The sequence below is a fragment of the Schistocerca cancellata genome, chromosome 2 (assembly GCF_023864275.1).
Source record: "Schistocerca cancellata isolate TAMUIC-IGC-003103 chromosome 2, iqSchCanc2.1, whole genome shotgun sequence".
Classification (NCBI taxonomy): Eukaryota; Metazoa; Arthropoda; class Insecta; order Orthoptera; family Acrididae; genus Schistocerca; species Schistocerca cancellata.
The window spans coordinates 599735642-599761376 of NC_064627.1; the positions used below are offsets into that span (position 1 = coordinate 599735642).

The following is a 25735-nucleotide window of genomic DNA, read 5'->3' on the forward strand; positions in this document are numbered from 1 at the left end:
TTTCTGTGCCTAGGAATGGTTCCATCTGAGCTCCTGGTATTCATACAGCTGCTTCTTTTTTGTCTAAAGGACTCTTTAATTTTCCTGTAGGTGGTATCTATCTTTCTCCTAGAGAAAAATGCTTCTAAATCCTTAAATTTCTCCCCGATTTTTAAATTTTGTAACTTAGGGCTTCCTTTTGTCACCACAGGTGGTGGAGTCCATCCGCAATGTAACGTGTGTACATGGTAATGATCAGTGTCAAGTGTTTGTTTTTTGTCTTGTAATTTAACTCAAGACAATTCTTCCAATACATAAAAAATCGGAAACGCTGATTTCAGAGCCAAACTTTTTTCATTAGAGATAAGAACGGCAACTTTATAAATCACAAGGAAAGTATTGTAGAAAGATAGAAAGAATACTTCTCAGAATTGTTGAATCGCCCAGACCAAGATGAGATATTACCTGCAAACACTACGGAGGAAAGGATACATGAAGAAGAATGTGAAGTTAGTGAAGAAGACGTGAAAATCGCAATCAAAGGACTCAGAAACAACAAAGCCCCTGGAGAGGACGGAATATCATCAGAATTAATCAAGGAGGCAGGTGAGAGCTTACACTTAGAGATACATAAACTGATCCAGTTGATATGGGAGAAGGAAGTACTGCCAGAAGAATGTAAATTGGATGTAATATGTCCAATATACAGGAAGGGAAGCAAAATGGAATGCGGTAACTACAGAGGAATCAGCTTGTTGAATGTAACGTATAAGGTGGTGTCTATCATTATCCTTAGAAAACTGAAACCATTCATAGAGAACAACATGCAGTAGTACCAAGCTGGCTTTCGATCAAACAGAGCGACAATAGACCACATTTTGTATGGAATGGTCAAAGGCAGCAGTGCGTTTCCGAGGAGCCACATCAGAGACATTCGAGATAGGCCTCAGACAAGGGGATGCTCTCTCATGTGTTCTGTTCAGTTTCATCTTAGAGACAGTAATAAAAGAGTGTAGGCCACAGGAGTAGAGATGGACGGTAACTTCAATTGTCTCTCATATGCGGATTATATAGTACTATTAAGTGAATGAAAGCAAGAGTTGAAAGAAATGTACCAGAAAATGCACAATTATGCACAGAAGGTAGGGCTCAAAGTGAATCGAGACAAAACAGAGTTCAGGCAGTTAGGAAGAAGACAGGAGCAGATAGAATTTCTTGAGACAGATGGCAAGAGGTTCAAGAGAGTAGACTAGTTCAAATACTTGTTGGGATCGTGGTTTACCACGGACAACAACATAAAAATGGACATCAAGGAAAGAATAGCAGCGGGAACGAAATGCATGCATACCCTCAGAGAGACGCTTGGCCCTAAATCGATCTCAGTGAACACGAAGATGAAAATCTACAACACAATGATATGCCCAGCAGTAATGCATGACTAAGCGAGTAAGGAAAAAAACTATTAATATTTGAAAGAAGAGTAATGAGGAACATATGGGGACCCGTTTTAGATAATGGAGAATGGAGGAGGAGGAAAAACGAGGAAATCTACCTTCTGATGCGACAACCAACTATCCTACAGAAGATAAAGAGCAAAAGAATACAATGGGTGGGCCATGTAGCCCTTATGCCAAATGGATGACAGACGAAGATGGCACTAGCGGGGAAACCAAAAACCAAACGCCCCATTGGACGAGCAAGGCAGCGCTGGATGGACGACCTGGCGAAGGACCTAGCAGCCCTGGGAATTGAAGACAACTAGAGGAACCGTGCAAAAAACAAGAAGGAATGGAGGCAGTTTGTGGAAGCAATGTGTGGTCTGCAGGGCCTGTGATCGCTGAATACCTAATAAAAAAATATCTAATTTAATTGATTGGTAGCAAATTTCATACATCCCGAAGTTTCGGGCTCTACACTGATGAGGCCAAACATTTATGGCCACTGCTCACCGTGAGGTTGTATGCTGCCTAGTGGCGATGACTGCACGTGACGCTGTAAGAGAAATATATGAGATGAGCGGAGACGAATGGGAAATCATTCTAGCTACGCTAAGTGACACAAATGCGGAAATCCACCGACTCAAGCGACTTTGACAAAAGCCAGATTTTTGCGGCCCAGTGCCTGGGAGCGATCACCCCGGAAACGGCGAAGCTGGTCGAGTGCTCGCGTGCTACTGTCGTGAGCATCTACAGAAAGTGGTTGAAGAGCGCTGAATCCACGAGTAAGCGATAATAAGCTGGACGTCTACACCTCATGACAGAACATAGGAATCGGTGGTTTGCCTGTTCTCTAAAACAGGATAGGTTGCGACCTATGGCAGACCTGATGACAGAGTACAGAATTGGCGCAGAAACAAGTGTTTTGGAGCACATCGTTCAGCACCTCTACTTTTTCCCATGTTGACCCAACAACATCATCAGTTATGATCACAGTGAGCACGGGATCACCGAGATTGGACCGCAGATAAGTGTAATAGTGTCACTTGGTGGAATGAATCCCGTTTACCGTTATACCAGGTCAATGATCGTCTTCAGATACCCCGAAATCCAGGCGAACGGCTGCTCGAAACATGCAGTGCGCCACGGACGCATGCCGGTTGGAGCAGTATAATATTCTGGGGGACATTTACCTGGTCCTCCATGGGACCTGTGGTAATAATAGAATGCACCATGACAGCTGTGGACCACGTGAACATTATTAAGACCACCTATAACGCTTTACGCTTGCTATCTTCCTGAAGACCGATGGTATCTTCCAGCAGGATAACTGTCCGTGTCACAAGGCCAGAATCGTGCTGCCATGGTTTGAGGAGCATGATAGTTAACTCACCTTGATGTCTTGACGATCAAAAATCCGACTAAATCCGACTTGGGCGCTGTCGGACGCCAGTTCCGAGCCCAGAAAACAAACCGCCCGTAAATTGTGAGAAGTGTGTGACCTGTGCATAGGCATCTGGTGCCACAAGCCTCTGGAAGTCTGTCCGATTTATGGCATGCAGAATCGCTGCTAAATTGCGTTCCAGAAGTGGACCAAACTCTAATGTTTTGGCTCAACAGTGTATTTACCTGACCATGAACCAATATACCATGCCACTTCCACCAACATCTACTTGAAACTTAGATCAGTACGTAAGAGTATCACAGTGAAGCGCCAAATAAACTGGCATAGGCATGCGTATTCTAATACAGAGATATATAAACAGGTAGAATACGGCGCTGCGGTCGGCAACGCCTATATAAGATAACAAGTGGCTGGCGCATTGTTACATCGGTCACTGCTGCTACAATAGCACGTTATCAGGATTTGAGTGAGTCTGAACATTGCGTTATAGTCAGCGCACGAGCGATGGGACACAGCATCTCCGACGTAGCGATGAACTGGGGATTTTCTCATACAATCTTTTCATAAGTGTACTGTGAATTTCAGGAATCCGGTAAAACATCAAATCTCCAACATCGCTGCGGCCGAGAAAAGGGATCCTTCAAGAACGGGACTAAAGACGATTGAAGAGAATCATTCATCTGACGGAAGTGCAGCCCTTCCGCAGATTGCTGCAGATTTCAGTGATGGGCCATTAACAAGCGTCAGCATGCGAACCATTCAACGAAACATCATCGATATGAGCTTTCGGAGCCGAAGGTCCACTCGTGTACCTTTGATGACTGCACGACACAAATCTTTACGCCTCGCCTGGGCCCTTCAACACTGACATTGGACTGTTAATGACAGAGAACATGTTGCCTGGTCGGACTAGTCTCATTTAAAATTGTATCGAGGGGTGGATGTGTACAGGTATGGAGACAATCTCATGAATCCATGGACCCTGCATGTCTGCAGGGGACTGTTCAAGCTGGTGGAGGCTCTGCAAGGGTGAGGGGCGTGTGCAGTTGGAGTGATATGGGACCCCTGATACGTCTAGATACCACTCTGACAGACGATTCGTACGTGAGCAACCTCTCTGATTACCTGCATCCATTCATGTCCATTGTGCATTCCGACATGCTGGGGCATTTCCAGCAGGACAATGGGACACTCCACAGCTCAGAATTGCTATAGAGTGGCTCCAGGAACGCTCTTCTGAGTTTAAACACTTCCGCTGGCCACCAAATTCCCAGACATGAAAATTATTGACTATATCTGGGATGCCTTGCAACACGCTGTTCAGAAGAGACCTCCACTCCCTCGTACTCTTACTGATTTGTGGGCAGCCCTGCAGGGTTCATGGAGTCATTTCCCTCCAGCACTACTTCAGAAATTGGTCGTGTCCATGCCACGTCGCGATGCGGCACTTCTACATGATCGCAAGCAGGTGCACCAATTTCTTTTGCTTTTCACGGTATAATTCTCACCAGTTTAATGGTGGATAATATCATGACAATGGCGAATGGACTACATCAAATCCAACTACCCTAGTACAATTTATCAGTTTAAAAAATGGCCATGTTCAGCACGATTATCAAATTATGCCCTTTTCCTGTGGAAGAAAACGGCTTAAAGATAATGTACAGCAGTTCATTCTGAGCAGAAGCTAGCGAACAAACAAACGGCAGTAGCGATAATAATACACGCCAAGCACTCCTAACTGCGACTAGACAGCAAACAATTACTTTGACTCGCACATGGCGAATAGCGTTCTAGATATATTACAAAGCCCCCCTTTATAAAGAGTCCCAATATTGTTGCTTAGTTCTACATCTATTCTGGCCAAAGTCAGGAAGGTCAGAATTAATAATAACTGACGAGACGTCTTTGAGTAAAACAAAAGTGATATCTGGCGTTCACCAAGGAAGAGTCATAGGGCCCTTTTCTGTTCCTAACCTACATAAATGATTTAGGAGACAATTTGAGCAGCCGTGTTAGGTTGTTTGTAGATGATGCAGTCAGTTACCTTATATTAAAGCAATCAGAGGATGAAACACCAGATGCAAAATAATTTAGACAAGATATCTGTATGGTGCAAAGAGTGGCAAAACGAAAAGTAAGAGGTCAACGTCATGGGTATTAACGGAAATCCGTTAAATCTACGTTGCAGGATAGATCACACAAATCTAAAAGCTGCCAATTGAGCTAAATACCAATGGATTACAATGACGAATATGTTAAATTGGAATTATCGCACAGAAAATGTTCTGGGAAAGGTGGGACAAGACTGTTTTATTTGCAGAACACATAGAAGATGCAACAAGTGTACTAAAGAGAGAGCCAACATTACATTTGCCCATCCTCTTCTGGAATATTGCTGCCCGATATGGGATCCTTACCAGATAGGATTGACGGAGGATATAGAACAAGTTCAAAGAAGGGCAGCTCGTTTCGTATTATCGCGAAATAGGTGAGATAGTGCCACGCGTATTACAAGCGAGTTGGGGTGGCAGTCTTCAAAACATAGGCAGTTTTCGTTGCGACGAGATCTTCCCCGAAATTTCAGTCTCTAACTTTCTCCTCCGAGTTAGAAAACATTTTCTTCACGCCATCCTAAATAGAGAAAAATTATCATCTTAATAAAACGAGAAAAATCAGAGCTCGCACGAAAAGATTTAAGTGTTCATTATTCCAAGTGCTGCTAGAGAGGAACAGTTGAGAAAGAGTCTGCTGGTGGTTTGACGAACCCTCTGCCAGGCACTTAAGTATGATTTACGGAATAGTTATGCAGATGTAGATGTAGGAAAAGAAAGAAGCTAGTCTGTCGAGCTGATTTGTGCCTATTAATGAAACGACAGTCTTCACATCAGAAACGAAACTAATAAAAGCAGTGGACTTGCTCCAAAGGACTAGATTATGGAAGAACTCTCGGCTACCTCTATTAAATATATCAGCTATATAAGAATTTTGGGTTCTTGTACATTTTTTCTGTGATGGATGGGCGTGATTTGTAAGCAGCACAAACAACTATGTTGTCGACTATACTCTTCTAGGGGTTCTTGCAGCGTTCATATTTTAAAATTCCCCGAGTTATCGATCAGGTACTCTTTGGTCACTGCCAAGTGAAACGATTGACAAGGACCAAGTAGTTCTCGGTCAAAAGGTAGTGGCATTTTAACCACTTGATACGGCACAAGACTCTGCATTCTTGCAAGATATCTTATCGTCCTCTGTCAGTTCAAATGGTTCAAATGGCTCTGAGCACTATGGCACTCAACTGCTGAGGTCATAAGTCCCCTAGAACTTAGAAGTACTTAAACCTAACTAACCTAAGGACAACACACACATCCATGCCCGAGGCAGGATTCGAACCTGCGACCGTAGCGGTCGCGCGGTTCCAGACTGTAGCGCCTAGAAACGCTCGGCCACCAGCGGCCGGCCCTCTGTCAGTCATACATACATGTCTAGATGGCCCTCTCTAGTCTTCTTCAGTGACGGTATAAATCTACTGTTTCAACATTTCTGCTCGTGCATGTAACCGTAAAGAAAGGCACGCCGGCCGCTGTGCCTGAGAAGTTCTAGGCGCTTCAGTCCGGAACCGCGCTACTGTTACTGTTGCAGGTTCGAATCCTGCTTCGGGCATGGATGTGTGTGATGTCCTTAAGTTAGTTAGGTTTAAGTAGTTCTAAGTCTAGGGGACCGATGACCTCAGATGTTAAGTCCCATAGTGCTTAGAGCCACTTGAAGCACTTTAAAGGCACGCACGGTACAAGTGTAAATTTTCATGGTGTATCGCCACGTCAACAGTTTCTCTGATTTTCCAATCTTGTCAATTTGTAGGGCTTTCGTTTCTAGAGAAAAGCGATTCTCTTCCAATCTTCTACCACCAAGAAAGTGTAAAGTAAGAGTGACGGTTCTCGACAAGTCACCGACCATTTGAACTGACACAGGCAGAAACTCAGAAGCCTCAATAAATATTTATAAAGTGATCCGTGTGGTCTACACGGTATACATACAGTAACTACTGAAATCTTGATTTATTTTCTCGACTTATATGAAACAATGTAGCTTTCCTCATAGCCCGGTAAAAATTTTTCTGCTGATAGGAAGCTTCCGAAGTTTCCTTCTCACTCCCTCGTTTTGTGACAACACTTCTGCAGCGTCCAATGACCATTTCACCCTTTGTCCTTCCTTGTTGTCTAATGCTCTTCCAAAAGCTCTGACGATAATGCACAGACACTCTCCTCAATACCTCATGCCTTGCTGACAGTTCGCTATTGCTTTATTGCGATAATACCATGTTTCAGGTTTTAGAACGATTCCTCATACTTTATGATGAACCACCAATTTTCAGTTTGACATGTTCACATTTCTTATTAATATGTTCATTACCTTCATTGTTTTCTTCTTAAATCTTTTACAGGCTGAAGAGTATGTTACCGTGGACATAGAAGAAGGCACCTTGAGAGGTCGGATGTCGGAAACGTATACAGGCAAACCCATGTTCAGGTTTGAAGGTATTCCGTATGCAGAACCACCAGTTGGAGATCTCCGATTCCAGGTAAATAACTGTCGCCACCCACTTAATGCTACTGGGAGAAGTACAATTACGAAAAATAGAAACCACAATCAATTCACACCTTTTGGGAGACGGCTTACTCTTAACAGAGAAAACCGTTTCAAATTTCATGGTAATACTGCCGTGCAGACTCTTTATTGACAAAGATAACGTTTTAATATTACTGACACTACCCTTTTATGAATGAATAATTATGCAACACAAAAACTATTACTTGTATTGACTATAAAGGTACTGGACAAATCATGAATTTTTACAAGTTTCTAAATCCCACAACGCAGTAATTAAGACTGACAGCGCAGGTACAGTCACACATGCTTGCCAGTCTTCACATACAACCACCAGAATACAGCAATTATAGTTTACCAGACGCGAGAAAATTATAAGTAACATGGCCTTACTGGTCAAAGCCAAGCTCCTTTTACTTTTAGAACTTCATGAATGTGGCTCAGTTTTAAACGTTCAAGTTAACTATAAAGTGGACCCTGAACGTAATCTACTATATTTTCGTAGAAATTAAGCAAATGACAGCTCTACGATCTGAAGTTGGCAACCTTCGTCGAGTTTCGCAAAAAAGCAGTTTCTGTAACTGAATGGTTTCAAAATATACTGCCAACTGCAATCGTAGAACTAATATGAAATTTCGCAAGGGCTTTCGTGCCGTCAGCATATATATCTGGCCATTGTCAGTCTTAGTGTTCAGGCACTAGTGTGCCACACGTGTTGTGCGGTCCTGCCAATGGTAGTCCCACAAAAGTCATTAAACATGCTATTTCAGGTCTAATCTAGATTACGTTCCGCGTACGTATGTTTAACTGTTTGTTGTTGCTGCCGTCAGGTACCCATATTTTTCAGATAATTCACCAGAAGTCTTATACAAAATCTCTTAACTGTCTAGATCACAAACAGTATACAACTTAAAATTCGATAACTAAAACAGGTAACTGCTTTAGGTGAAACTGACATAAACAGTCTTGAGGAACACACATATTTCAAGGTAAAATAACGTGCACAACGTAATGACATACCAATCGTGGCAAAAGTATTGTGCTAAGGTATACAGAAAAACCACGTCATCTGTATATCTTGGTACCATGTAAGAAAGAAGCAGCTGTCAGACCAGCGTGAACCATAATGAATTTTACGGCATCGCAAAAACAAAGTAACAAACATGAAAGACATACCAATCTCATATGAGAGAAAACTTCAGTAAACTGCTGGTTGTATCAACGAGATACAAAAGAGAGATTCTAAACACAAAGGGATAAAAGCAAGAAACAATTTCATTGCAAATAATGAAATGAATCAGCATGAAGTTACGTGTCCTACGTTTATCGCAACTTATAACTTATACGCTGCTTTGTTCATTATTTGAAATGAAACTGTTTGTTTACTTCGTTTGTCACATGATATCCCATACGATCTTACTTTTGGTAACAAGCGTAGATGTGATTCTGAAACAAATGCTTTTCATAAATCGAAAAATACTGCACCTATCTGACTCTTAATCCATGGCTTTCAGTACGTCGTGTGAGAGAAGTGCGAGCTGGGTTTCACATGATGGATGTTTTCTAAATCCGTGATGGTTGGCCTACAATAGGTCAATCTGTTCGACATACCTCATATGTTTGAGCTCAGAATATATTCTAAGATTCCGCAACTAATGGATATCAAGGACACTGGACGACAGCTCTGCGGATCACTTCTGCTGTCATCGTTGTAAATGGGTGTGAACTGTGCTTTCTTCCAATTGCACGGCATTCTTTTTTGTTCCAGAGATCTGCGATGAATTATAATTAACAGAGGGATTAACCCGACTGCAAATTTGTTATAGAATCTGATAGGGATTCCACAGCGAGATGGGTCTTTGGTTAGATTAAACGATTTCAGCTGTTCCTCAACGCCTCTGGCATTGATATCTAGGTCATTCACCTTCTAAATTGAGGCAATACTTCTGCCTTATCCTTTGTAAAGAAACTTTGAAAATAGATTCAAACGTTTCTGCTTTTCCCTCGAAACTCTCAATTTCGCTTCCTGTCTCGTCCGTTAGTGACTGGACACCAACTTTGATGCCACTGACGGCCTTTAGATACCACCAGACTCTCTTCCGACAGTATTCTGTTGTGGTAGTTACCGAAAGGTTGACACATTCTCCTGTCGACGGCCAAACACATTTCATAAAGCATCTCTCTATCTATAGCCCGATGGTTTGTAATGTATCTACTCTGCGATAGCCTCTGTTCTTTAGAAACTTACATGAAGGGCCCTTCCCATCATGAACTGTTCTACTGATTACGTATCTATCCAGTGCATTGTCAGCTATTCTTTTGAACTTGAGCCATAGTTCCTTTACATGCTCGTGTTCTGAGTAAAGAATTTCAAATTCCTCACTGGGATATAACACTATTCCTTCTTTGTCTAGTTTGCTGAATGTATAAATCTTTCTAGTTGTTTTACACGCCATTTGTACTTTGGTATTCGTTGTTGCCATAACTGCTTCACGGTTATTGACAGCTGTTTCCACGTTCACATCCTCAAGGAGGTCAGACCTATTTGTTGAAATTAGATCTCATATATTTCCGTTATATGTGGGGTTCCGAACTGTCCGTTCTTGGAACTTTTCAGAGAAGGCATTTAGTAATGTTTCACAGGATGTCTCGTCATATCTACCGCTAACAAACCTAGAATTCTCCCAATTGACTCTTGGATGGTTAAAGTCTCCTCGAATAATTTCAGTTTGATTAAGAAACTTTACACTCTGGCGAACTGATGTTTTCTCAGAAGATTTAGGTTACGTCAGGAGGTGAGCCTAGTGATCAATGGAATGTTCTAGTTACAATGTTATGCCTGCCTTGAAACTGAGTGTTGCCCAAACAATCTCTCATGCACCTTCTGTTTAAATGTTAGTGTGCTGCAGAATGCTGAAAAGAAAATACTGTACTAAAACTATAGTGAAACGTTCCTTTTTACATGAATTAGACTTAATACTTATTCCCAAAAGCATCAACAAACATGAGTTAAGTTCAGTAATCAACATTTCTCACGCGAATAAAGTAATTCTAATTCAGTAATTATAAATGAACTGCCAGAAAAAAGGCTTCAGAACTTCGTAATTGTGACTTCAATACTTCTTGGGGAAAAAGTACATAAAGTTGACCAATTTAACGTAGGCAGTTGGAGTACCAGCTCCCTGACTGGAATATAACATGACATGGAAAGCGAAGAAATATACTTAGCTATAGTGGGTTAAGCATTTAGGTAGGCCTATTCAAGACAGCGTTCACAACTGATTATTGGAATCACATTTTTCGAGCGATTCTGTAGGGTAATATGAATTTCCAGTAACACCTGAAATAACTGTTGAATGAAGTCGGTGTCTAACTTCGTTTTTCAGACAAACGTCTGTGTGATGCAGTACATCCCCAAGATATGGCATTTACAAACTATTTGCTCCAAGTGTTTACTAATTTTGATCTATTTGACAGGAATTATCTATCTCTGCACGGCGTTAATTGCCAGTATGACCACCCCTGCGGGTCCGGTGGTTAGAGTAGGCCTGAGGTATTCCTGCCTGTCATAAGAGGCGACGTAAAGGAGTCTCACATGTTTCGGCCTTTACGCTGTAGTGTTTGACCTCCATTTTTCAAAGTTTTCCCAAAGAGACACCTATCACATCCCTCGTCGACGTGGATCAGCACTTATGCTCATTCTCCAACTGTTGGGCGAGGTCACCTTTCTGAGTGCATATTTTTCCATCGACTGTGCAGTATCGTTTTCAATACCGACGATGATAATGGACTTGTTTGCTTGGTTGCATCTGATATCCAGCACAGTAGCCAGTCCGTTAAGGTGGGGCCACCACGTACCCTGTTGGTTGTAGCCCCCTTACCACACAGGGATCACTCTGCTGATGGCTGCACCGTTAACTCCCCTTGGATGCTGAAAAGTAGATGCTCGTCACCCTGGGGCAATCAGGACTCCTGGCAATAGCCATCCCGCCAGGTGGCCTTTGCTGCGGCTGGGTGGCGCACATGGGGAGGGCCCCTGATCAGAATGGGTGGCATCAGGGTGGATGGCATGGGATGAAACATAGTACATCATCTCTTACTGGTGGTCAAACACCAGCAGTATCTATGCAATCACAGGCTCAATTCAGCACACGGGAGTGTGACCCCAAATCGTTCCCCTCCCTGGCCACACCATGAGAGGAACGTCAGGCTAAGGTTGGCAGAAGGTCTTATTCGCCGCAGTACCTTGTATGTTCGAGAGCTGATGGGGAATCTTTCATGACGTTGAACACCCAGTTTTTTGTTGAGCATTTAAAGGACAAGTCTGGGGAGATGGGGGCTTGTCCAAAATGAGATCTGGGTCAGTCTCGATCAAAACAGCATCCTCTGCCCCGTTATGGGCGTTACTCGCTTGTGACACGCTGTGTCTGTAACCATCATACCTCACAAAAGCTTAAATATGGTCCAGGGTATCATATTTGACAAGGACCTTCTTTTTCAGTCGGATGATGAGCTGCACGCCAATTTAGTGTGGCAAGGTGTACATTTCGTTCGGCGTGTCCACTGGGGTCCGATGGATAATCGTGTTGCCACTGGTGCCTGCATATTAGCCTTCGAGGGTGATAAATTACCCAAGAAGGTCAAGGTGATGGTCTACTGCTGTGATGCAAAGCCCCATATCCCTCCCACTACGGGGTGCTATAAATGCTGGAAGTTTGGCCCTGTGATTTCCCGCTGTACTTCCAGCGTCACATGTCGAGCTTGCAGACGCCCATCACACCCCAATATTCCATGTGCCCTGCCTCCAGTCTGAGTCAACTGCGGAGAGCACCATTCATCTTGCTTGCCTGACTGCACGATTCTTCAGAAAGAAAGGAAAATCATAAGAGTACAAGCCCCTGGACTAACTGACCTACACGAGGCTAAGAGGAAATTTGAATGCCTACATCTTGTACATACAACATCATCTTACGCTGCCGCTACAAGTTTTCTAGCCCAGCTCCACCAACCCCAGTATATCTTCCTCCAGATTGTGGAGTACCCCTGAATGTATTAGCTGCACCTTTCCTACTTTTGGGAGATTTTAACGCCCATAACCCCCTTGTGATGGGGCTCTGTGGTTACTGGCCAAGGCAGAGATGTTGAAACCTTACTGTCAGTTCTACCTCTGCCTCTTAAATACTGGGGCCGCCACACATTTCAGTATGGCTCATGGTAGTTACTCGGCCATTGATTTATCGATTTGCACCCCAGGATTTCTCCCATCTATCCACTAGAGAGCCCATGACGACCTGTGTGGTAGTGACCACTTCCCCATCTTCCTGTCACTGCACACAGACACCTGACCATGTGGGCCTTAAACAAGGCAGACTGGGAAACTTTCACCTCTGCTATCGCCGCTGAATCTCCCCCACACGGGAACATCGATGTGATGGTTGAGTAGGTGACTAAAACAATACAGTGTGACCCCAGCGAAAGCCAGTACCTTGGTGGTCGCCGGAAGTCGCTGAAGCAATTAAGGATCGTCGGCGAGCTCTGCAGTGGCATATGCGGCATCCTTCCCTGGAGCACCTCATAGCCTTTAAACGGCTCCGTGCACACGTTCGCCAACTTATCAAACAACGGAAGCAGGAGTGTTTGGAGAGATACGTCTCGACCTTTGGGTGCCATACGTCACCTCCCAAGTCTGGGCAATGATCAAACGTGTTTTCGGGTACCACAAGTGTTTCCGGTGTTAACATAAATGGCGTTTTATCTACCTAAGCAGTCGCGATTGCCGGGCGTTTTGTTGAGCACTATGCTCGAGCCTCTGCATCGAAGAATTACCCCTTAGCCTTTCGCACTCTCGAACGGCGACTGGAAGGAAAGTCCTCTCGTTCACTACACGCCACAGTGAATCCTATAACGCCCCATTTACAGAGTGGGAGCTCCTCAGTGCCCTTGCACATTGCCCTGGCACTGCTCCTGGGCCAGAGAGGATCCACAGTCAGATGATTAAACATCTCTCATCTGACTACAAGCGACATTTCCTCGTAATCTTCAACTGTATCTGGTGCGATGGCGTCTTTCCATCGTAATGACGGGAGAGTACCATTATTCCTATGCTCAAACCCGGTAAAAATCCGTTTGATGTGGACAGCTGTCGGCCCATTAGCCTCTCCATCGTTCTTGCTGGAAATATGGTGTGCCGGCAGTTGGGTTGGTTCCTGGAGTCACGTGGCCTACTGGTTCCATGTCAGCGCGGCTTCCGCTAGGGTCGCTCTACCACTGATAATCTTGTGTCCCACGAGTCTACCATCCGAAGAGCCTTTTCCAGGCGCCGACACCTGGTTACCTTTTTTTTATTTACGAAAAGCTTATGAGACGACCTGGCGACATTACATCCTTGCGACATTATACGAGTAGAGTCTCCGAGGCCCACTCCCAATTTTTACCCAAAACTTCCTGTTGCTTCATACTTTCCGAGTCCAAGTTGGTGCGTCCCATAGTTCCCCCCATATCCAGGAGAATGGGGTCCCACAGGGCTCTATATTGAGTGTATATTTTTAGTGGCCATTAATGGTCTTGAAGAAGCTGTAGGGCCGTCCGTTTGTCCTTCTCCACATGCAGACGACTTGTGCATTTCGTGCTGCTCCACCAGTACTGGTGTTGCTGAGCGGCACCTACAGGGAGCCATCCACAAGGCGCAGTCATAAGCTCTAGCTCACGGTTTCCAGTTTTCGGCCCCAAAGTCGTGTGTTATGCACTTCTTTCGACGTCGTACCGTTCATCCGGAACCAGAATTTTAGCTTAATAACCATCCACTCACTGTAGTGGGGACATATCGATTCTTAGGACTCGTTTTCGATGCCCGATTGACTTGGCTTCCTCACCTTCGTCAGCTTAATCAGATGTGCTAGCAGCACCTCAACGCCCTCCGCTGCCTGAGCAACACCAAGTGGGGTGCAGATCGCTCTACACTGCTGCAGCTCTACACAGCCCTTGTTCAATCCCGCCTTGACTGTGGGAGTCTGGTTTATGGTTCGGCGGCGCCCTCAGCATTGCGTTTACTCGACCCAGTGCACCACTGTGGTGTTCGCCTAGCGACAGGAGCTTTTAGGACGAGTCTGGTGACCAGCGTCCTGATAGAGGCCAGAGTCCCTCCATTGCAGGTTAAGCATGCACAACTTCTGGTCAGTTACGTTGGACACGTTCGTAGTTCTCCTGCACATCCGAGTCACCGTCTCATTTTCCTACCCACGGTGGTTCATCTCTCGTTTCGGTGACCCAGGCCAGGGCTTCCAATTGCATTTCGTGTCCAATATCTTCTTTCCAAACTAGAGTCCTTGCCTTTACCACCTGAACTTGAGGTCCTTTCATGTACACCTCCATTGATGTACACCTAGGCGCGGCTTCGCCTGGACCTTTCACATGGCCCTAAGGATGCAGTTAACCCCTCCGCTCTGACACTTCCTCTCGATTCTTGAAATGTACCGAGGCCACGAGGTGGCGTACACCGACGGCTCGATGGCTGATGATCACGTCGGCTTCGCGTATGTCCATGGAGGACATATTGAACAGCATTCCTTGCCCAAAGGCTATAGTATTTTCACTGCCGAGCTGGTGGCTATATCTCGTGCTCTTGATCAAATCCGTTCATGCACTGGGGAGTCGTTTCTTCTGTGTACTGCCTTCTTGAGCAACCTACAAGCTATCGACCAGTGCTACCCTCGTCATCCTTTGGTAGCGAGCATCCAGGAGTCCATCTACGGCCTGGAACGGTCCAGTCATTTAGTGGTGTTTGTCACGACCCCAGGCCACGTCAGAATCCCTGGTAACGAACTTGCTGACGGGACGGCCAAACAGGCTACGCGGAAAATGCTTATGAAGATCGGCTTCCATGCAACTGACCTGCGTTCAGTACTACGCCGCAAGGTTTTGCGGCTTTGGAAGACGGAATGGCATAACCTCAGAGCGCACAACAAACTGCGTGCCATTAAGGAGACTAGTAATGTGTGGAATACCTCCACGCGGGCCTCTCGCAAGGACCCTGTGGTTCTCTGCCGGCTCCGCATTGGCCACGCTGGGGTGACGCTTGGCTGCCTCCTGCGTCGTGATAATCCACCTCAGTGTCAGTGCGGCGCCCCGCTGACACCGGCCCATATCTTGGTGAGCTGTCCTCCTTTGGCTGCCCTGCGACGGACTTATTAGTTACCGGTTGCCATTAAATTTAATTGACGTCACCTCATCGGCTAATTTAGTTTTACGTTTTATACGTGACGGTGGGTTTTATCATTCTACACTCCTGGAAATGGAAAAAAGAACACATTGAAACCGGTGTGTCAGACCCACCATACTTGCTCCGGACACTGCGAGAGGGCTGTACAAGCAATGATCACACCAGGACACACCAGGAACCGCGGTGTTGGCCGTCGGATGGCGCTAGCTGCGCAGCATTTGTGCACCGCCGCCGTCAGTGTCAGCCAGTTTGCCGTGGCATACGGAGCTCCATCGCAGTCTTTAACACTGGTAGCATGCCGCGACAGCGTGGACGTGAACCGTATGTGCATTTGACGGACTTTGAGCGAGGGCGTATAGTGGGCATGCGGGAGGCCGGGTGGACGTACCGCCGAATTGCTCAACACGTGGGGCGTGAGGTCTCCACAGTACATCGATGTTGTCGCCAGTGGTCGGCGGAAGGTGCACGTGCCCGTCGACCTGGGACCGGACCGCAGCGACGCACGGATGCACGCCAAGACCGTAGGATCCTACGCAGTGCCGTAGGGGACCGCACCGCCACTTCCCAGCAAATTAGGGACACTGTTGCTCCTGGGGTATCGGCGAAGACCATTCGCAACCGTCTCCATGAAGCTGGGCTACGGTCCCGCACACCGTTAGGCCGTCTTCCGCTCACGCCCCAACATCGTGCAGCCCGCCTCCAGTGGTGTCGCGACAGGCGTGAATGGAGGGACGAATGGAGACGTGTCGTCTTCAGCGATGAGAGTCGCTTCTGCCTTGGTGCCAATGATGGTCGTATGCGTGTTCGGCGCCGTGCAGGTGAGCGCCACAATCAGGACTGCATACGACCGAGGCACACAGGGCCAACACCTGGCATCATGGTGTGGGGAGCGATCTCCTACACTGGCCGTACACCACTGGTGATCGTCGAGGGGACACTGAATAGTGCACGGTACATCCAAACCGTCATCGAACCCATCGTTCTACCATTCCTAGACCGGCAAGGGAACTTGCTGTTCCAACAGGACAATGCACGTCCGCATGTATCCCGTGCCACCCAACGTGCTCTAGAAGGTGTAAGTCAACTACCCTGGCCAGCAAGATCTTCGGATCTGTCCCCCATTGAGCATGTTTGGGACTGGATGAAGCGTCGTCTCACGCGGTCTGCACGTCCAGCACGAACGCTGGTCCAACTGAGGCGCCAGGTGGAAATGGCATGGCAAGCCGTTCCACAGGACTACATCCAGCATCTCTACGATCGTCTCCATGGGAGAATAGCAGCCTGCATTGCTGCGAAAGGTGGATATACACTGTACTAGTGCCGACATTGTGCATGCTCTGTTGCCTGTGTCTATGTGCCTGTGGTTCTGTCAGTGTGATCATGTGATGTATCTGACCCCAGGAATGTGTCAATAAAGTTTCCCCTTCCTGGGACAATGAATTCACGGTGTTCTTATTTCAATTTCCAGGAGTGTATATAAGTTTTAGCGCATGTCCTTTGTCTCTGTGTGTTCTCCGCTCTAATGCTTTTAGGCTGGATGTTTTAATGTGCCGCAGAGTGGCTGGCGTTTCCTTCTTATTTTCGTGGTCGGCCAGCCACGGTCATCTGCTCTCTTGTTTTTATTCTTTCCACCTGTTTCTTGCTTCTCTCTGTGGTTCTCTTTTCCTGTTTTGTTCGTTGTAGTGTTGGTTGTCCTCCTGTCGTTCTTCTGGTTCTTCCATTCTCCTGTTATTGTGCTGTACGTCTCCTTCTTTTCCTCTTTCCCTTGATGAAGGGAATGACGACCTCGCAGTTTGGTCCCTTCACCCCGCCCCCCCCCCACTCCCCTTTAAACCAACGAATCAACCAGCATAAGGTACAGGAAAAATGTACCATGTGTAAATGTTAATACGGTACGACAATTCTGATGAACTGAAATTAATGTTCCTTTTACGAATAAGGATGGAAGTGTTTCAGAAACGAGACGACACTTGGCCTGCGTCCTGTGAGTAGCAATAGTGGCTAAAGTACGTACATGTAGGAGGCACAGGAAGCCACTGCATAAAGAGAAGTTACTTTTATTTTTAGAAATGAGGTTAAGATTCAAATGTTATGTACAGGTCATTTTGGATTCCTGCCAATGGACATGGCAACTAAGTTCCTTCCTTGTTTGTGACCTTGCTGACTCCCACAGTAGCCGACACAACAGAGAACAACTTGTTAACCTGGATTCCTGTACCGATTTTATCACCGACATTCTGCGAGTGTGGATATATAGCTATGCAGTTTGGATCCCACTGATAAATATATGTAAGTTTTCTCTCTACATATCCGACTCAGCTACACCAAATTCCACCGTTCAAAATTCTGTAGCTATTAAAATTCGAAACTACTACCCTAAGGGCTTCTTACCCCAGGGCGATTCGAAACCAAATTTCGGAGGAGCGTGGCAGGAGGAGGGGGGGGGGGGAGGGGGTGTAGGCGGTAAGTGCAGTAAACATAATTTTCGAAAAAGAAACACAATTATGTTCAACGTAATGCGACATAACATACTAATTACAGTTAAATGTTTTGCCGTAATTGATAACCTTCAGATCTACATAACGGAAAGGAAATCTAATGTAAGTACTAAGGAAATACAATATTAGGTTTTTATTAATGAAGTAAAATATGTCGGAAACGGTCACTTGGTTATCTTCTACCAGAATTCAACTTTTCACATTCATAAGTTCACTTACTTCGTAGAAAGATGAAACCCTTTGCAAAGTGTTTGAATTTTTGTGACGAGTAACGTTGCAGATTAAACAGTGGAAGATATGTCGGTATTTTAAAGAAAGTATTACATATATCTGAAGATGTCCACATATGGCCAGCAGTAGCAATTAGAATGATGGCTTTCTGTGGTTGCAGTTTTTGTTGAGTTACGAATTCAGTATAGTTGAAACTTCCTGGCAGATTAAAACTGTGTGCCCGACCGAGACTCGAACTCGGGACCTTTGCCTTTCGCGGGCAAGTGCTCTACCAACTGAGCTACCGAAGCACGACTCACGCCCGGTACTCACAGCTTTACTTCTGCCAGTACCTCGTCTCCTACCTTCCAAACTTTACAGTTGTTCCTCTCAAAAGTATCACATCTAAAAAGATCCACACCTTTGAATAACTTCCTTCAACAACTTTTACCTTGACAGTTTGTTTGCTATTTCACTGTTGTTTCTTTCTTACAATTCATGTAAATCACGCTGAAGCCCTCGTGCAGACTAATCTCGGTCAGCTGTGAGCATATTAAGACTTCACATGAATAGAAGCTGTTTTTTCTGCAGCCACCGGTGAAAAAGTCGGCGTGGACTGGCGTGAAAGACGCCCTGGCCGCGGGAGAGAGGTGTCCTCAGTACAGCGGCTCGGAAGCGGCTGGCGGCGAGGACTGCTTGTTCCTTGACGTGTTCGGTCCAGGGGTACGTATTACACAGTAACAAACACAATGTAAATTAAAATTTCATTCAACCTGCATTTAATGTTTTAGAGTATATCTGATCAATAGTATCCGTACACGTATTAGTAGGCATTAATATAGGTTGTGTCCACGCTTAGGCTTTATGACGAACTGAACTCTGCTGGAAATATTTTCATTGAGGTGCTTGAATGTCTTTGGAGCAATGAGAGTCCTTTATAACTCAAGGAGCAAAACCAGAGAAGGCAGTGACGTTCGAAGCTGCGATTTAACTCATCCAAAAGGTGTTCCATTGGTTTGAGGTCGGGGCTCTGCGCCGTTGCATTACAAGAAGGTTACCGCCCCCTAACCGTTGCCTCACAGATGATGCTTCACGAAAGGGTCCATGTCATGCTGCTACAGGCTGTCGCCATCTTCGAACATTTCCTCTACTGTACGGAGACCAGGTTGCTATAGTATGTGTTCATATTTGGGTAGTTAGCGTTTCCTTGAGCGAAATAAGAGTACCACGCTATAACCACGAAAAACATCCCCATACCGAGACACCGCCTGCACCGTTCTTCACTGTTGCCACTACACGTGACAGATATCTCTTCCACGCATTCACCAAATCCAGTACCCCAAGCGTAGGTTAACACTAACTACAGAAACATGTGGCTCATGGGTAGCTACTCGAACCATTGCACATCCTTCTCCAATCTCACTGCGCACAGTCATAGCGCTAGCTGTACTTGAGATACCACTGTAAAACTCACGAGAGGTTCTTTCATGCGGTTTTTTTTTTTTTTTGTCCACCCTCCTCAGTGCACGACGGTCCCTAACTGTCAGTACGTGAGGTGCGTCCGGTCCTGCTTTAGCAGCGGTTGTTCGTTCATATTTTCACTCCACAATCACACCATCAACAGTCGCCTGGGGCAGCTTTAGCAGAGTTGAAATGTCCCCATCACATTTGTTACTCATGTGACATTCAACGACACATCAACGTTCGAAGTTCCTTCGTGACCTATCCGTTCTGATGTTACTGCTTCGCTACCAACAACGCAATATGGTCCTCCTACAATTGTAACATGGCCCGACTAAATTTGTACTGGCTGGTCAGCCTCTCAAGACAACTAGTGGTTAATTCTGCATTACATAGAGGTGTCCGGAACTTTTGATCAGATAGCCTGAGCAGAAATAAACTAAAAAAATGACTCATGCTTCTGATTCTAAATCTGAAGATTACATTGCAACTGTTCTGTATGTTATTGCAGACGCCAACGCGGAATGGAACACTGAAAAATGTAATATTTTATATCCATGGAGGATGTTTCACAAAAAGATCTAGTACTGCGAGACCACATTATTATGTGGACCAGGATGTCATAATCGTCACCATCAATTATCGACTGGGACTTCTGGGTAAGGAACATTACTAATTGAGTAACATGAAGAGCTAAAATATTACAAAACTAGGCCATTGTTGCATAGAAATTGTTGTTAAATGAATCTATTTGCAGAATAAAACAATTTCCACAGAGAAAAGATTGAAGGCTGCTCTGTCAGGCTGGACTTGTATGGCAGACTGTAAAAAAGCCTTAGGCCGATATGTACTAGCCCCAGATGGAGAACGAATTTATAAAGCATGTTAACCTGTTAAGGCTAAGATGAAACTAGTAGCCAGTTTAGGAAGGCAATGATAATTTGGAGGCACTGTACCTTTATCATAACAGTTAATATACAACTTACGTATCACAAAAATGTCATCAAGTTCTCTCTTAAAACGAGCCGCTATAGTAGAGGTAACTAGTACACGTTAGTGTGGTGTTGCTTGGACTGGAGTGTTTTTGATCTCAAGTCTGTGTTTCAATACGCTGGATTACCCACGCAGTGACTGACGCAGCCAGGATATACGACAATCATTAATGTGGACCTGACCATCGAATGAACACATTAGGCTCAACGCTTCCCACAAGCCGGCCGCAGTGGCCGAGCGGTTCTAGGTGCTACAGTCGCAGGTTCGAATCCTGCCTTGGGCATGGATGTGTGTGATGTCCTTAGGTTAGTTAGGTTTGAGTAGTTCTAAGTTCTAGGGGACTGATGACCTCAGAAGTTGAGTCCCATAGCGCTCAGAGCCATATGAACCATTTCAACCAGCTTCCCACAATGCAAAATCCTTAATGTCGAGTGTACTGAATACATTACCAATACAAACGGAACATGCGAAGACAGTTCCAGACAAAGAATGTATCTCCAGGATTCAGATGTTTGAAATGATTTAGTGTAGTACAGAACAAGCGCCTACACAGAGAGGCCTCGCGAAGCAAAGGAGCAGCTAGTAATGCAAGTACAGCTACTAAAGATGCTGAGAACTTTACCAAGAATGGGCATGAATATCTTTAACACTGCCTTCTGTTGGACATACCGGCAAATTATCTCTTACCAATCAGTAGTCCGGTGTTGCCATTCCTCCTCTTCTGCCTACACACACAAAATGCAGTATATGGTTAGTTTTAAGGATCACATTGGTTCTAATTTCTCTGCTATACCGTATGAATGCATGCCTCTTTAGCATTTTCCTATTTTGTTTGCAGATATTTATGACATTATTTGTTTGATTTAGCTACTTCAACAAAAGCAAGTCATCCCATTGTATCTTCTACATTATCCGAATTTGCTTTCTCAGCCAATAATTTGTAGCTCGCATTATAATACCAAGATGTAAATTGGAAAGATAATTTCTCACTAGTGGCACATCTCTGGGAAATGTTTGTAACACACGTGTACAGGGTGATTGAGATGCCACTATCGATATCTTTTTCTGGAGTCCGAAATGTTATATCTGGCTTTTTAAAACTACGTTCAAGTTTTTCATATTCTCTAATTCCCTACACTCAGAGTACTAGTACTACAGAGAAAATGGACGGGACCTTTTCCTAGGAAATTTAATGAAGCTAAATTTTGTACCCTAGTTATTCAAGCAAACGGTCAAAAGTGATCGTCAAACGGGCCCCACAGTCCCACACTCAACCCCCGTCGGTCAGGATTTCTAGTATGTTGTTCGTGGGACTTCTTCCTTTCACTGTAGAAAAATTTGCAACTGCACAAATTATTTCCCACGTTCGATCTTTTTTAGGTCTTCACAACTGGGAAAATTACGGCTCCGGCATAATCGAGCACGTTCAAGTTTTTCATATTCTCTAATTCCCTTCACTCAGATTACTAGTACTACAGAGAAAATGGACGGGACCTTTTCCTAGGAAATTTAATGTAGCTAAATTTTGTACTCCAGTTATTCAAGAAAACGGTCAAAAGTGATCGTCAAACGGGCCCCACAGTCCCACACTCAACTTGTATCACTGACGGTTGTATAAATTTTGGGTAACAGTTCCATGAATTTTAACAGCACGAAATAAAAAAAATACATCACTGTAAGGCATTCAGAGTACGAAACAACTGTGCTTATAAGGGTTAAATTAGGATCGCACTTTTTTGGCGTTAATTTTACAAATGTCGTTTTTCTTCCATTATCCTCACGGACACGTTTAAATTAAAAATATTAATGGGATAGCTGTTTATGCTGTTGGCATAATAGCTCAATCAACAGAGACCAAAAAAGGTTTTTTTTGTGCAGTTGTAGGAGAAAGTACCACGACCAACATACTCTAAATCCCTGCTGTTGAGGGATGGGTATGAGACTGGAGGTGAATTTGAAGATTACTTTCATTCATTTTCCTTGAGTGACTCGAAAACTGTGGCTCCCAGTATAAAATTTAACTACATTAAATCACCCACAGAAAGTTACTGTTCATTTTTTTCTGTGGGAGTAATAGTTTGCACATAACGATATAGAGCATATGAACATCTCGCGCTTCGTTTTTGAAGGCCAGATATAATATAGCGGGCTGCATAAAATGTCTTTAGGGGCTGCGAATTCTCTAGTATCAGGGCAACTGCCTAGTCAAGAACGCTTATGCAGCAGTTGTATTCTTCACTATTTGTTGCCTCCTGCACAGTAAGTCGACGTCAACAGCTCAGGACTACTTGCTACTTGCTACTTGCAGCGTGTGACGTTCCTGGTGGAATGCTTCGGGTGCGCAACAGCAGTTGACGGCGCCTCCTCTTTGCTGAACAAGTATCGTATCAGCTGTCGCGCTGCAACGAGGCAAGGTGGTTAGGCTGGCCTGCATCGCCCGCAACGCATGACGGCTGGCACGAAGCCTGCATGCCACACGTTGAATGCACGACCCTCTGAGTCTGGCCGGAGTCTCAGGCGACGGAACCCGCCAGGTGGTCTGGTCTCGGCATATCTAGTTCGAAGTTCAGAACCATCAGAACTAGCTGATGGCCCATATATCAGCAGCTTCACCTAGCTGTTGATGCTGTTAGATTATGCAGGAGTAGCCTAGCGTACATTCGACATATTCTGCCGCGGCCACAGAGTCGGTCGGGTGCACAACACTGAGGGGAAAGTTGCTGTGACCAGACGTAGGACGATTTATGACCTCATTGCTGCGTTGTGCTACACCACGTAGCATTCCATTCGCCCACTGCTGGCATAACGCCGCGTTGCAGGGTGCCTCTGTAGCGCCATTGTAGCGCCCAGCAGCAGAATTACGTCCGTAGCTCGCCCACATACTCCTTGTCTCGTTACGAAGGCGTGCCGGAAGCTCAAACCACAGCACATCGATAAATAGGAAGTCTCTTAGTTTGATTATAGTTTGGAATTCGTGTATGGATTCTGCATCTCAGTTAGTTAAGGTCTCTGCGTTCAATGTCTTGTTTATTATCTGAGGGTATAGCTGCAACCGTAACCAACTCGCATACTTTCAAAATTATTGCATCAAATCACACATTGGTCAAACAAAAAATTAAATTTTTGATACAATATTTTACTGGTAATTCGCTTGATCATCGCAAGACTCCATGGTTCTGCGCTTCAAGCTGCTCTGTGCTGTTGCTCCGTCTGTGATACTCATGTGTTCTTCCCTTCCTTGTTTTAGCAAGTCGTCTGGTGTTTATTCTGCATGAGGACCACATCTTGTTGTCCTCTTCGTCCTTTCTCTACACCACGGTGTAATTTAGTTTACCTTAATGTTTGCATCATCCATGGATCACACACTGAGGTGGCAAAAGTCATAGGGTACCTCCCAATATAGTGTTATACCTCCTTTTACCCGGAGATAAGCAGCAACTCGACGCGTCACGGATTCATCAAGTCGTTGGAAGTTCCCTGAAGAAATGTTGAGCCATGGACCTATAGCCGTCCACAATTGCGAATGTTTTGCTGGCGCACGATGCTGTGTACGAACTCTCGATTACGTTCCATAAAATTGTTCGATGGCATAAGTATTAGGCGATCTCAGTGGCGAGATCATTCGCTTTAATTGCCCACAATGTTCGCCAAACTAATAGCGAACATTTGTGACATGACATCGTTGTTTGAAAACATGATATCCATGACTAACTTCACATGATCTCCAAGCAAGATAACCATTTCCAGTCGATAATCCGGTCAATTGGACCAAAGTACCCAGAAGAAACGGTGTAAACACACCTCACACCATACTATAGCCACCACCAGCTTGCGTAGTGCCTTGCTGACAACTTGAATGTATGCCTTTCTGGGGTCTGCGCCACATCCGAACTGTATCATCAGCTCTTACCAGCTGAAATCTGGATTCATGTGACAAGGCCACCGTTTTCCAGTCGCCTAGGGCCCAGCCGATAGGTCACGAGCCCAGAAGAGGCGATGTCGTGCTGTTAGCAAAGGCACTCGCGTCGGTCGTCTGCTGCCATAGCACATTAACAAGATATTTCGCAGTACAGTCGTAACGGACACGTTCGTCGTACGTCCAACATTGATTTCTGAGGTTATTTCAGGCAGAGTTGCTTGTCTGTTAGCCCTGACTACTCTACGCAAACGCCGCTGCTCTCAGTTGTTAAATGAAGGCCGACTGCCAATGTGTCATCCGTGACCAGAGTAATGTCCGAAATTTGGTATTCTCGGCACACTCTTGACACTGTGGTTCGGGGAATTTTGAATTCCTAACGATTTCCTACATGAAACGTCCCAGGCTCCTAGCTACCATTCTGTGTTCAAAGTCTGTTAATCACCATCGTGCCCCCAAAATCACGTGGAAAACCTTTTCACACGAATGACCTGAGTACAAGTGACAGCTCCGAAAACGTGCTGCCGTTTTAAGCCTTACGTACGCGACACTATCGCCACCTGTATATGTCCATATCCCTATCCCACGACTTTTGTCAGCTCAATGCATTCCCGCGAACTTCCTATGATCCTTCATTGAGCCAAACACTTCGAAGTCGGAAGGTGCGAGATCTGGGGTTAGGGTACATGAGGAAGAACAGTCCAATGGCGGTCTGTCAGCTCGTCTCGGGTTAGCAGACTCGTGTGAGGCCTTACGTTGACATGGAAAAGAAAAAGTTTGTTTATATTTTTGTGGCGACGAACACGCCGAAGTGGTTTCTTCAATTTCCTGAGAACAACACGATACACTTCAGAATTGGTTATTGAGACTTGTGAGACGACATCAATCTCAATACCCGCTCCAGTGTCACAGAAGACCATCGCCATGACTTTACCGGCTAACGGTGCGAATTTTCTCTTCGGAGGAGAGTTGTTGTAGCGCCACTGCATGGAGTGCCGTTTTTCTCCGGTT

At 45.1% G+C, this 25735-nt stretch overlaps 1 protein-coding gene across 2 annotated transcripts in view; it reads left to right on the forward strand.

Annotated features, from left to right (window-relative positions):
• The window catches only part of LOC126162239 (esterase FE4-like), a 253161-nt gene that overhangs the window by 183733 nt on the left and 43693 nt on the right, over positions 1-25735 (forward strand). Inside the window, exons 2-4 of one of the 2 annotated variants that reach the window (XM_049918611.1) lie at positions 7265-7402; positions 18946-19077; positions 20327-20474. The exons of the other annotated variant lie outside the window; for it this stretch is intronic. Of the exons in view, the coding sequence (XP_049774568.1) occupies positions 7265-7402; positions 18946-19077; positions 20327-20474 (418 nt within the window). The remainder of the gene's footprint in view (positions 1-7264; positions 7403-18945; positions 19078-20326; positions 20475-25735) is intronic. 2 annotated transcript variants of the gene reach the window in all.